Raw genomic sequence first — 12,954 nt, 5'->3', positions numbered from 1 at the left:
CTTTCTTAGGTCACATTTCCAAAGTGGCCTTTGGTGCACAAGTTTTTGCTAGGGCTTTGGAACACTTCTGTGTTCCCCACGGGCTCCAGGCTTTCAACAGACTGAGGGTGTACTTGTCTCCCCCTGCCCCCGCCCCCAATGACTAGGGTCCCAAAAGCAGGCCTATACCCTGCCATGTCTCCTGGGTCAACCAGGGATGGAGGGAGGAATAGGCCTGGTCCATAGGCCTTGTCTCCAGAAGTGAACTGCACTCACCCAGCCAGCGGGGCAGACGAATGTTTTTTATGCTGAAGCTGGTATAGCTGTGAATAAAGATCCACAAGGTGATCAGGAAAAAGGTGAGGGCCAGGAAGCGAAGCAGACCTGCAGAGCAAGGAGATGCTGCCATGAGACCGCGGCCTCAGACCACATCGCAAGGCCATGTAGCAAGACGACGTGCAAGTCCTTGCCAGATCCCCACCCCGAACCCATGTCATGAGATCCTACATTGTAGGTCCACACCACACCCACACTGGGGGCCAGTCCATGGCCCCCCGAGGTGAGATCGGTGTGAATCTGTGTGACGGTCAAATGGTGAGACTGTGCTGCGAGGTTACCTGGTGGGACAGCTGGGAGAGAAAGTTAGAAATGTACCTTCCTGGAGCCCTCCAGAGGATCTTTAGGGGTGTGGTCTGGGAATCTGCACTATTATCTCACGCCCTGAGGTGGGGCCTGAGAGCTACAGCAGGAAAGCCGGTGGCAGGCTCTGCCATAGACAGCCCTGGGAGGCGAGACCTGCCCCTAGGAGTCTGGAAGGCTGTGTGCAGTGCTCAGGGCAGCCACTCACTGCTGTGCTACCTTGGGCAGGAGACTGGCCTCTCTGAGTTGGAGTCCCTCAGTCACAGAGTAGACATGGTAACACCCTTACCACCGAGCCCCTGGCTTGTCGAGAGAAATGTAATAGTTGTCACCAGTAGGCAGCCTCTAAGGTGGCTTGGGGGGTTGGAGTTAGTCCCCCACACCTTCTATCAACTCCCTCTGAAAATCACCACAAGTAACCACACAGTGCTCTCTACAGGAACACACACTGGTCATGCTAAGGTGGCTGTGCCCCTGCCTCACACATAGATTGCTCCTTGACCTCCCACCCATCACTGGGAAGAACGCTACACCCAGGATAAACCGTCCAGAGCTCCCCGTTCCACTCCCTGTCCTCACTATTCCACGAGGGCGGGAAGCGGGCTCCAATACTCTTTCCAGCTGCCTTCTGAATCAAATTCAACTGTCTGACCACGTTCCCTTGTTTCCCACCTGACCTTCGTCTTGGCATCCCCTTCTCCTCAGCCCTGCATTCAGCTCTGTGACCTTGTGCTGGTCTCAAGCTACTTAGGGTAGGGGAGAAGGCCCCCTGAGTCATGAGCGGGGGGCTCAGGTCTGTGGGGTTTCTCATCTTCCAGGGCACAGTATGGCTGCAGGCACCCAGAATTCCTCTTGGGGATCAGCTCACATCGTCCAGCACTCGTTTTGTGCCAGGCACTGTGTCAACAGCTTTACATACATTATCTCATTTCATCCTCAAAGTAACCCTCTGTGTTGGATACTACTGATTATCTCAATTTTATAGACGAGGAAACTGAGGCTCAGAGAGGTGGTCACTTGGCTAGTAAGTGGGACTTGAAACCAGGGCAGTCAGTTGACTCTAAAACTCGTGTTTTTAACTCCCTCACAGCTGTTTGGGAGTATAAATGAATTGTATTCATTTCCTGTTTTGTGCCTCAGTTTCTCTCTGTGTAGACTAGAAGGCAAAGGCTTTTAGTGCCCAGCCCTGTGGTATGAGGATTCTAGAAGAGTCTTCCTCAAAGCAAATATTTTGTCCCTTATCAGGTGTTTCCAGACAAGGAATCCCCGTGATCTCAGCCAGGTGGGGTCACTGTGCCGAAGCTTCTCCAGCCCTTCATCCTAGAGACAGGAAGTCACCTCCTCTTCCACTCTTCCAGGCTCGCCCTGGATTCATTTTTTTGGAATTCTGGCCTGATTACTTGAGAACAGATATAGCCAAATGACCTCCGAATCAAGGATGGGCAGACACTGCTGACGGAAAAGTGATTCCAAAACTAATTTTGGACCTCAACCTCGAGCCTTAGAATCCTCAGAGCCTGGCCCTACCTGATACTCTCATCTTGTCCAGGTGAGGGGTGGCTTGGGGACAGCGTTAGCCTGTGGAGAGAAGAAAATCAAATTGGAAACTGGAATCTGGGATCTGACAATGAGTAAGATTGAAAATTAGGCTCGGGTACCTCTAACCGAGCAGACCCCTGTCCTTTCAGTTTGGTTCCTCATCATCTTCCTCATGAAACAGGGCAGCAGTTTTCTTCTTCCTTTCTCTGCCTCCACCCTCCTCCACTTGCTCCCGAAATTTTATATTCAATATGTTTTTTTTCAAGTGCAGAGATTAGGAAACAGAGGAAAGTGTAGTCTGCCAGCTACCGTCTCCTGGAGAATTGATTTATTCACTCATCCATCCATTCATCCATCCATCCATCCATCCATCCATCCATCCATCCATCCATCCATCCATCCATCCATTTGTTCGTCTGTCTGTTCGTCCATCCATCCATTTCTCCCTTCCTCCCTCCAGTGAGCCAGGAGACATTGAGTTAGCTAGCCACAGGGAAACCGTTAGGGAGCAGAAGCTCAAGAGATCTTTGCTGATGTAGCAAAATGAAAAGTAATCGGGACCTGGATATTACAGGTGAGTTTTCACCAGGCACTATACATGCATTATCTCCTTTAATCCCTACAATCCCCGCTTTTAGGGATGACTAAACTGAGACATGGTTAAGCCCGGAGTTATTCAGCTTGCAAGGGTCAGAGTCAGAATTTGGATGCAGGCCTCAGGCTGCCCAGTACCCACAGGGTCCCACTGCCAGTGCTTTTTGTCTCCGAGGAGAGTTAAAATTGGTTTCCTTCCTTTTTGAGTCCTGAGAAGGGGTAGGGTCATACCTGGATCCACCTCTCCCCTGTGCCATCCCCCAGGGCTGGGTAGTTACTAGTGATTCGGCAGCTTTGAAAACCCCCAGCAGGTCTCTAGAAATGCAGGGTTGCAGAGAGGGGCTGATGGAAACTATCTCAGGTCTCAGACTCCCACAACTAGCTGGCGGGTCTCTGACGGCAATGACTTACTCCCACCTCTTTTCCTGTCCCCTCACCACCTCGGAATATTCTCTTTCCTAAGAATCTATCTCAACAGACATGGTGTCCAAAGCCCAACTGCCAAAGATCCAGATATGAAATAGGAGACCTGGTGCTGAGATGGTCAGGCTGGGACAGTCCTTGAGATTTAAACAGCAGCAGCAGCAGCAGCAGCAAATGCAAACCAAAGTCTCCTCTTGAGAGTAATAAAAATCCTCCCACCCACTCTGGCCCTTCCCCTCTAGGGTCTTCCAGGTAAGGAAGCTGAGCTGTCACCTGGGCCCACCCACAGAGATTTTGTAGAACTTAACTTCTTGAAATTCAAACGACCAAATTTTTTTTTTTTTCAGACACAAAAATATATTGTGTTCTTGAATGTTTTCAAGATGTGAGGTTCTCGGATGTGGTCCCCCTTTTGCGGAGGATCTAGGAGAGCTGGGGGCTGGACAGGATGGAAAGACAGGGACAGAGTCAGACGGAAGGGAATAGACAGACAAATGTTCAGACATGGATAGTCACAGAGCAAAAGCATGTACACTGACTAGAGAGACAAAGATAAAAGACAAGGGCGAGAGGGAGATGGCAGCGATCATAGAACAAGATGGGGGATGGGTGGGGAGAGAGAGAGACACAGACGAGAACAGAGACAAATTAAAAAATATGACCTGTGTACACCCAGATTTAGAGGTAGAGAGAGAGAGACTGGCATTTAGAGAGTGAGAAGAGATCAAAGGCAGAGATAGCAGGTGAGGGCACATACCTGGGCAAGGGGCTAGCTTCTTGCCGTCATGCCCACCCAAGCGAGGAGTCTGGCTTTTGAGCGGGGGTGGGGAGGGACAGGTGGCGAGGGCTCTGCCAGCCTGGTGTCCCTCTTGGCTCACTCCCAAACCACCCACTCAGCACTTGTGAGGCTTTCTGCTCTCCTGAGTCCCCAGCCAGCTCACCTTGCCAGCCTGTGTGTGCTTTGGAGTTGGAGCCCAGGACTGACCTGTTGGGGGTGGGGAAGGAGGGAGAAAGTCACCAGGGACAGGTATGCGAGCAGGGTGGGGCAAGAATTTCCTTTACAACCTCCAAACCCTAAACAGTTTATTTCCTCCTTGTTCCTGATGAGACGCTTACAACCTGTTATTCAGGTTAGAAAGTTCTGGGGCAAGGACATGGGGACGGATAGCCTACTGTCCTGCATGGTGGCTTGATGGGCCCAGGCACAGATATGGTGGCCCTAGGGTAGTGTGCGATCACAGATAGATGGGGTGGGAGGGTGGAGTGTGGAAAGTAGGGGGTGGAAATGGGGGTTGGAGAGGTGGGAGGGTACAAATTGCTGAGAACTGCCTCACTTCCCTGACTGGAGAGCCCATTGTCCGTCCTCACTATCTTTGAGCCTCTCTCTTTGTCCTGCTCATCCCCCTGGACTCCTTCTGATTTCTGGGAGCAGGTCTGGCCAAGTGCATAAACCCCCCTTTTTTTCCCATGGCAGGCAGGGCTTGACTCCTGCAGGCCTAGTACAAGTCACAAACTGAGGAAGTACTTGAATATTTGGGGACTGAATGAATTAGATTCTTGCATAGTCCTGGAAGGTTAGGATGATTAAACCACAAGCTAAAGAAGAAAGCTGAAGTTCAGAGAGGGCAAGTGACTGGTCTAAGGTCGCACAGCCAATTTTGGATTTTATTCCTGAAGCATTCGCTGAGCACTCATGGGAAGGCAGGCTGTGTACCAGGCATGAGAGATATGGCTGTGAGCGAGACACTGTCTGGAGCACCCTGGGTCTTTGCATTGCTAGTCCCTCTGTCTGAACACTGTCCGTTTCATCTGCTTCTTTGCCTGGAACACTCCTCCTCATCCTTCGGGTTTCAGTGTAGAGGTCACTTCCTCTGAGAAGCCGTCCCTGACCCTCTAAGTCAAGGTTAAACACTTACTTGTGGTCCTAGATTGGGAGACATCCATCATGATACCCCATCCTGTCCAAAGGGGCTGCCAATTATCTGTTAAACTAGATAATCTGTGAGTCTGGGGCTGCCAGAGTCCCTTCCTCAGCCATTACAACACATCATCTCCTGTCGTAGACAAGTCCTACCAGAAGATGCAAATACAAGGGCTGAGCAGTGGGGGCAGTACATGTAGTTTTGGTCCTGAAAGAATCAGGCAGTAAAAAGCCTATGATGTTGGGAAAGAGGATGGATTTGGGAATTAGACAAACTTGGGTTTGCCACTTGCTAGTTGTGCGTTTTGGGGCATACCTCTCTGGCCCTTGGTTTCCTCTTTTGTAAAATGAGAGTGATACTATTTACCTCTCTTGAAAGGGATGTTGGGCAGAGAGGTCACCTCTCTAGAAGCGATTCGCTGGCCTGATGGCATCTGTCCCAACTCTTCCCTGTTTGCAGGCCCCAGTCACCCTGTGGCTTCCTGCTAGTGCACCACCACACGATTCCTACACAGATGTTTGTTCTTTCTTCGGAAACAAAATGCCATCACAGTATCTCTCTGCCTGATAGTTTGTGACATTTCTTAATGGCCCTATGGGAGCTGGGACATCAGCTTCTTACTGTTTCCCGGAGCCCTCTGTACAAACAGGCCTTTTGGCTCAACCGTGACCTTTCCTAGAATCCAGATGGATGGAAGAAGAGTTACTCTCTTTCCTGGCTGGAAGGGTTGGAGAGAGCATCTTGAATGGAGAAAAATGTGGGTATTTCCCCAGCTTAAATCTGGCCCAATGGTCCCTATTGCTCTTAGGATAAAGGCCAAAGTATTTCATGTGGCTTATAAGACCTTTCAAGATTTGACCCTGACACGAGGGCGACCTTGCCAACATCAGTATGTGCTGCCCCTACTCACACTTGCTCTAGCCACCCAGAGCTGCTCTGAGTGAGGCTCTCTCCTTCCCCAGCTTTGCACACGCTGTTCTCTCTACTTGGAGTGCCCTTTCCGGCTTCCTTCACTTGGGCAACTCTTCCTCGTCCTCAGGTCCTTACTCAAGCAGACCTTTGTTGTGGAAACAGAACTCAGAAGCGGTTTCCTAACTCATCACAGGGATCCAGCCAACAGTCACTCCAGAATCAATCCTAATTCACAGGTAAAATGGAAACTGAGCTCTGTCAACATTCTCTGCTTCTTCCCTGATATGGGCACTGGTCACGGGTTTGACTTCGCTATCTGTTTACCAGGTCATTTCTAAAAGGCTGTGAACTTGAGGTCAGATATGGAGCTTGATGAAAGGGTTGCAATTAGCACCAGCTGTAGCTTTATGGCTACACTTTTATTAGATTTAGACTTTCTGTTTTTCCAGCACCTGCTGGCAATCAGATTTCCTCCTCTCTGACCAGAGCCACACCTCAAATTACTGCCCCAATGCCAGAACCCAGGACTCCACGAAGCAGGGAAAATACCATTTAGATACACCTGGGAGGAGAAATGGCAAACGCATGGCATGTGTGCTGCCTCTTGATCCGCCTGTGCCCATGGAAGACATCAACAACTGATCATGATCTTAACCCCAGAACCTTTTCAACATAGCACTTTAGGCAGAAGCAATCAAGTTCCCCTCCTATATTAGAGGTTTACTAAAGAAGAAAATAGGGGATACTCACCATTTTAGGACATATCCTTATTCTTCTATCATAAGAACATGTGACACTCACCCGAGGGCTTTCTCTTGGCCCATCTGGGGGCAGCTGGGAGAGCCAGGGAGTGCATGCCCCTGGGAACAGCCCTCAGCTGGTATGGTTAAGAGTGAGGATAATGCCCTAGCCTTCTCCTCCCTAGATGGGTGTTCCAAATTTTGTCCCTTCCCTCCTTCCACCAAAGTCACACATTGAGGTCCCACACCTTGGTACCTCGGAATGCGACCTTATTTGGAAATGGGTTGCAGATATAATTAGCTAAGACAAGGTCTGTAGGGTAGGCTCCTAATCTAGGACTGGTGCCCTAACAAGGGGAAATTTGGACATAGACTCACATCCAGCCCCATGGGAAGTCTGGAATCATGCCGCTGTGGAACTACCAGAGCCTGGGAGAGGGGCTCCTCTCCTGGCTCCTTCAGGGGGAGCTCGGCCACGCGGACACCTTGATCTCAGACCTCCAGCCTCCAGAACTGTGAGCCAGTACATTTCTGTTTAAGCTGTCCAGTCTCTAGTACTTAGTTACGAAGTCTGAGCTGACTAACACAGTGGGTCAGACCTGAGGCCTGCTCCATTTTTGTCACCAAGAGTCCCGCAGTGGGATCAGCCTCAGTTGCTCACAGTAACCTGGTGGCTATAACACCCTTTATAATAGGGGTTCCCAAGCCCCTGGCCACAGACCCCTGTTAGGAACCAGGCCGCACAGCAGGAGGTGAGTGAGCGAAGCTTCACCTGTATTTGCAGCCGCTCCCCAGCACTAGCATCACTGCCTCAGCTCCACCTCAGATCATCAGGCATTAGATTCTCATAGGAGCACCGGTCCTTGGTACCAAAAAGGTCGGGGACCGCCGATTTATAGCATCTTGCGCTTCCCTGTCTCACTTCCCCACTCTCCTGCCAGTGCCATCTGGGGTCACTTCCCAAATAAACTACTTTCCTTTGTATCTTTTTCTTGAGGTCTACCTCTGAGGAAACCGACCCGAAACAGCATAGAATCTACCTGTCCTTCCCTCCCTTGGGATTCCCAGTCCTGGGCTCCCCAGCACCATCCTTCTCACTTTCCACCAAGGGCTCTTCTGAAGAGGCCTGGGCAGGGGCCTCTTTGTTCCTTCCTAGGCCAAACAGAGAAGCCCTTCACATTTTCGTTAACCTCTGCCTGGGGGGACAACCTGTGTCATTCCACCCCCAGGAAGGCAAGCCGTCATCTGCCTCCACATCCTCCCAGGGGCATGTTTTTCTGACTTTTCTTGTTTGAACCCCAGGCCCTGAGAACCCCTCCCTGCACTTCTGTCAGGAGAGAGGGACCAGACTGCTTTCTTGGTGAGCTCTTAAGCAAGACTTGCTTTAGCTGATAGTAAACATAATAAATTACAAAGAAAATAAAAATAGCTATTTTTAGAGTACTTACTATGTACCTGGAACCAGGCTAAGAATCTTACATAGACATCTCACCAACCCCTGTGAGTTGGATATACTACTGTCTTTAGCTCATAGGAGGAAGCAGAGACCCCAAGAGAGTAAATAACAGGCGGACAGTCTCATAGCTGTGGTAGCAGAGCTGGGTTTCACACCACCGACCACAGACAGCAGAGGTTGAAAACTGAGCATGGCGGCCGGCAGGCCTGAGACTGACCCTCGCTCACCATGTCCCAACAACGAAGGGACTCGGCAACGAAGAGAGAGGCCTTTGTGCCTACAGGAATAAGGCTTGACTCCTGAAAAAAGTAGGTGTTTTAATTGGCGCTCAGAGGATGATTCTACACCAAGAAAGCGTCCTGGCCTCAGAGATAATGATTAAACGCCACTGAGGGCTCGCGTTTTCCTTCATCTGAGCAACTGAACATTTGGGGCGAGGGCGGCAAACACGAGCATCTGTGCAGCCACTCTGCAGCCCCCACCCGTGGCTGACCTAAGGCAGGGAGCACAGCACTTCCGGCTAAGCCCGCGAGAGGGCGCAGGTTCTTTCCCGCGCGAGATGTATTTGCCATCCCTGGGGCGGGGCCTTCTCGGGGCGGAGCTGGGGCCAGGTGCAGTCGGAACTGGGTCCTCTCCACAGCACCCGCCTTCAGGAACCAAAGGAAACCCAGTGGAGGACGTGGCTCACACCTCCCTCTTCCCACAGACAAGCCTGAGACAGCACTCAGTCACGAGCTGAGCAGGTCCTAGCCCTTCGAGTCCACTTGGTCAGGAGTTATTTGTGGATCTCTGTTATATCATTTTAAAAAAATCCATCTCAATTATTTACCCTAAAATATTACCTGAGAATCTCCTCTGAGTGATTACTGTGCTGGGGAGTGGGAACAGCATAGACAACCAAGAAGGTCCCCCCTTCCCCCTCCCCCACCTAGGCTCATAGTGTAAAGTGCAAAACAATGTGGGTGGGTACACTTCACTTGGGTGTCTCTGCTGGGGGCTCCTTCAGGGAAGCTCCCGGCCTGGGGATTTATCAGAGAAGACTTCCTGGAGGAAGTGACATCTAGGCAGATGAAGTTCTCCGGGAAGGTGTTTCAGGAAGAAAGAATCGCATGAGCAGAGGCTTGAAGAAGAGGCAAAGCACGATACTCTGATGGCAGAGACAAAAGTGAAGAGGGGAAGGGGACTGAATCATTGGGGTCTTAAGGACTGGGGTAATGGCTCTCGGCTTTGTTAGGAGGGCAATGAGAGGCACAGGAAGACTTAAACAGGGCCAGTGATGAAACCTCAGCTCAGCTTAGAAGAGGGAGCACTTCCTCCAGGAAGCCTTCCTTGACCCCTGGCTCCTGGCCTTTCCCTGGCACTCTGAGAATTCTCCTATTAAGGTACTTTGTGATGCTGCATGGTCGACACTGATTTTTGGCCTGGCTTCCCCTCCAAGCAGTAGCTCTTGAGTGCCTTCTTTATCCATGTCCCTGGTTGCTAGCACCAAGGCACATAGTAGATATGCAGTAAGTGTTGTTAGAGGGAAGTGGATGGCTTTCTGTTTGGGAAAGAAAATAAGGGAAGAAAAAAAACTAAACGAACAAAACAGGAGCTGTTCCCTCTGCCCAAATTGTTACTTCCTTTTTACCTCATGCCCAACATTTTTCTCCAAAGCTCAACGCTGTCCACGAGACCTGCTCAGACTTTAGAATCTAACTAGGCTTCTCCAGAAATTCAAGCTCGGGTGATTTCCCTAATCATCCCTAGAAATTCTTTGCACTAAATGTTGTCACCAAAGGCAGGGGGGCACTACCTATTTTTTCACGAGCTTCTTTCTGTTTTTTTCATCTGTGGGAGGGAGTCATTGCCAGGTATGAATTCTGCATGTGTGGGTGTGGGAGAGGGAGTGACAGGGCCTGAGGGAGGCAGACTCAGGAAGAAAGAGCTAGATTGAGGCAGAGAGACGTGAACAGAACAAATAAGAAGCAGAGACGCTAAGGGACTGCAAGTGACACACACACATACATCATGGCTCAGGGAGGTTCCTAAGAGTCTGGCCTAGAAGCAGGGAATGTTAACCCTGCCCAGACCCATTTGTCCCTTGCCCCGAGTTTCCCTGAACATTGACCATCATGGCCCAGGCTTATGTGCAGTAATCAAAATAAAAGAGTCTGCTTTTCATTCTCTAAATGGTCCTTCTTGTAAACTCTCAGTATTTACAGGCAATTATTGATCATATTGTCAATACAGAGGGAGATAAACAGCAAATAAATCTATAAACAATAAGTCTAGTGGCTCCAACAATTTGTCCCAGTGACATTTATTTTGGAAGGAAATAAGTCCATTATTTCCATGATGCCCTGTTTTAATCTTATTTATTGGTTTTAATGGTTTTCTCCAGCTCCAACCAGTGGTAGAATTATTGGGCCGTGTAGTGCCACACAGCAGAAGATGGAAGAAGCTATGAGGAGATGCAGGATTTTCAGTGCTCTTACTCCTCAAGTTCCTAGGACGTTTCCCAGGACAAGATGACAGGCACTGCTTTGAGACTCCTCCTCGTTTTAACTAACTTAATCCTACAGCAGCTCAATGAGAAATTTGGGGAAACGGAGGCACAGAGCTGTCAGGTGGTAGGAGTCAGAGGAAGAAAGGATCTCAGAGACAAACCAGGCAGAGAGGAACCCAGAAGCCCACACTCTTAACCACTTTGTTCTACTCCTCTAGACCAGGGTTTGGAAGTTTTCTGTAAAAGACCAGAGAGGAAATGTTTTGGGTTTTGTGGGCAGTATAATTCTCAGCCACAGCTACACAAAACTCTGCTATCGTAGTAGGAAAGCGGCTGTGGTCAGTATGTAAATGAATGAGTGTGTCTGCATTCCAATAAAACTTTATTTAAAAAAAAAACAAAAACAAAACAGCTGGTGGGCTGGATTTGGCTGTGGGCCGTAGTTTGTGGACCCCAGCTCTGGATATGGCCCCTCTTAGCCTAAGATTGACATGAGCCCTGGAGTTCCCTTTACTGGCCTTCAGCCGTCCTGGGTTTGGTTAGCTATGGTGGTGGAGAAGGAACTAATCCAAGGGATCAGAGAGAGTTTCTAAGATTCTTTCCCTCCTTGCCAGCCAGTGTCTTCCTCATGGGTCCAATCCTTGCTTTGCAGGGCTCAGCTGACTGCACTCTCTCCTCATGTGGGCTTTCAGGGGAACTTTCCTCCCAGTTCACCTGACTGGATTATCACCTGAAGGTACTTGCTCAGTGCCTGACACTAAGGAGGCCCTCAGTAAATGGCAGCTGTACCCATATTTGCACCTTCAGGTTTGTAGAGGTCTCATCTGTTCTAGGAATTGCAAGTCTGTATAACATGACAGTTAAGAGTGGAGCCTTTGGACCCCTGTCTAGGTTCTGCCATGAGTCTGTGGACACAAGCCTCTCTCAGCCTTCTTGTCTTTACTTGGCCATGCAATCTCTAATTCAGTGAAGATTAAATGTGAGAATACAGTCAAAGAGTATGGTATGGAGGACAAGCAGGCCCCTTGTTCTCTCCCTCTGTGCTTTTACTCCTCTCTTCCCCAGGAGGCAGAAATCCCTCCAGGATGAGAGAAAAAATGGGCTCAGAATAAGGAATGGGTTCCTCCAGGCCCTGACAGACAGCTGGAGAAAGGAAGAGGTTGTATGGCCAAATATGCAGCTGCTTCCTTCCCAGTGACTGGGGAAATGGGATAATCTGAGGCTGCTGGGCCTCTTTGGGCACATGAACCCGAGAGGTTAGTTTGTGCCTCTTTGCTGAGAGTCTGGCTATGAGTCACCAGAGAGGACTACCTAGATCAGGGAGGGGCTGCTGGAGCATCTGGATTCACCCCTGAGCCATGGCAGGCCTGCTATTGGCCTGTCTGAATCACGTCGGTGGGTCAAGCATGAGGAAATTCACCTCAGACCCAGTGGGTAATTTTATTCCTGTCCATCAGAGGCAGCTGGGTCTTGGCATCTTTGATTAACCAAGATGGCAACCTCCATAATGAAGTCTAGAGCATCTTGGGAAGGCATTGGGAGATAAGTCCTACCTAGGGAGGTGTGGGGTCCAGCGAGCTCTGAAGGAGAAAGAATCTTACTAATAATCATAATATTGATTCTAATAAATAGTATTATTCTTAGTCTGTCTGTTCTGAGCCCTGTGTCCTTTCATTTAATTTCTCTCAACAATCTTGAGAAGCAGATTGTTTTATTAACAGCATTTTACTCATCAGGAAATTGGGGCTTCGAGAGATTAAGTGACTTGCTCAAGTAGGAAGTGACTTATACAAGTAGAATGACTTATGCAATATTGTCATTCATTACTTTAGAAACTCAATGAAGTAGGGATGGTGGAAGCTAGGGTGTGGTGGATATCTGTTACTTTGGTCATCTGTACAGCATCCGTCCTCCCTTCTTCTGGTGACTTCCCTGACTTTCCTTTGGGACCTCTCCCAATCCTTGCTACCATCATGCAGTTGGGAAGGGCTGGCCCCATTTCTGGCTCCAGGGGTGACCATATGGCTCATGCTTAGCTGATGAGAGTGGTCCATTTCTTGGTCATAAAATAGGCTCAGAGATGGGCAGGTGACTCAAACTGAGGAGATCAGAGCCCTCCCAGGATTTTGATGGATTTGCCAGGAGAGAAGAGCTGCCTTTCTGTTGGGGTTGCTAAGTCAAGACAACTTAGAAAGGAGCTGTTGGTTGGTGTCTTGAGGAGAACCTGTCTGAGAGTAAGACTAGGGAGAGAAGAATCCCAAT

At 49.5% G+C, this 12,954-nt stretch overlaps 1 protein-coding gene across 1 annotated transcript in view; it reads right to left on the bottom strand.

Annotated features, from left to right (window-relative positions):
* Positions 1 to 12,954, bottom strand: part of FAM3D (FAM3 metabolism regulating signaling molecule D) — a 36,036-nt gene that overhangs the window by 19,880 nt on the left and 3,202 nt on the right. Inside the window, exons 2-4 of the mRNA XM_039858531.1 lie at positions 4,116 to 4,159; positions 2,146 to 2,196; positions 250 to 363 (exon numbers count right to left, since the gene is read on the bottom strand). Of these exons, the coding sequence (XP_039714465.1) occupies positions 250 to 363; positions 2,146 to 2,158 (127 nt within the window). The 5' untranslated portion in view covers positions 2,159 to 2,196; positions 4,116 to 4,159. The remainder of the gene's footprint in view (positions 1 to 249; positions 364 to 2,145; positions 2,197 to 4,115; positions 4,160 to 12,954) is intronic.

This window comes from Pteropus medius, unplaced genomic scaffold (assembly GCF_902729225.1).
Source record: "Pteropus medius unplaced genomic scaffold, Ma_sr-lr_union100, whole genome shotgun sequence".
NCBI lineage: Eukaryota > Metazoa > Chordata > Mammalia > Chiroptera > Pteropodidae > Pteropus > Pteropus medius.
This window is presented reverse-complemented; position numbering and strand designations above follow the sequence as displayed.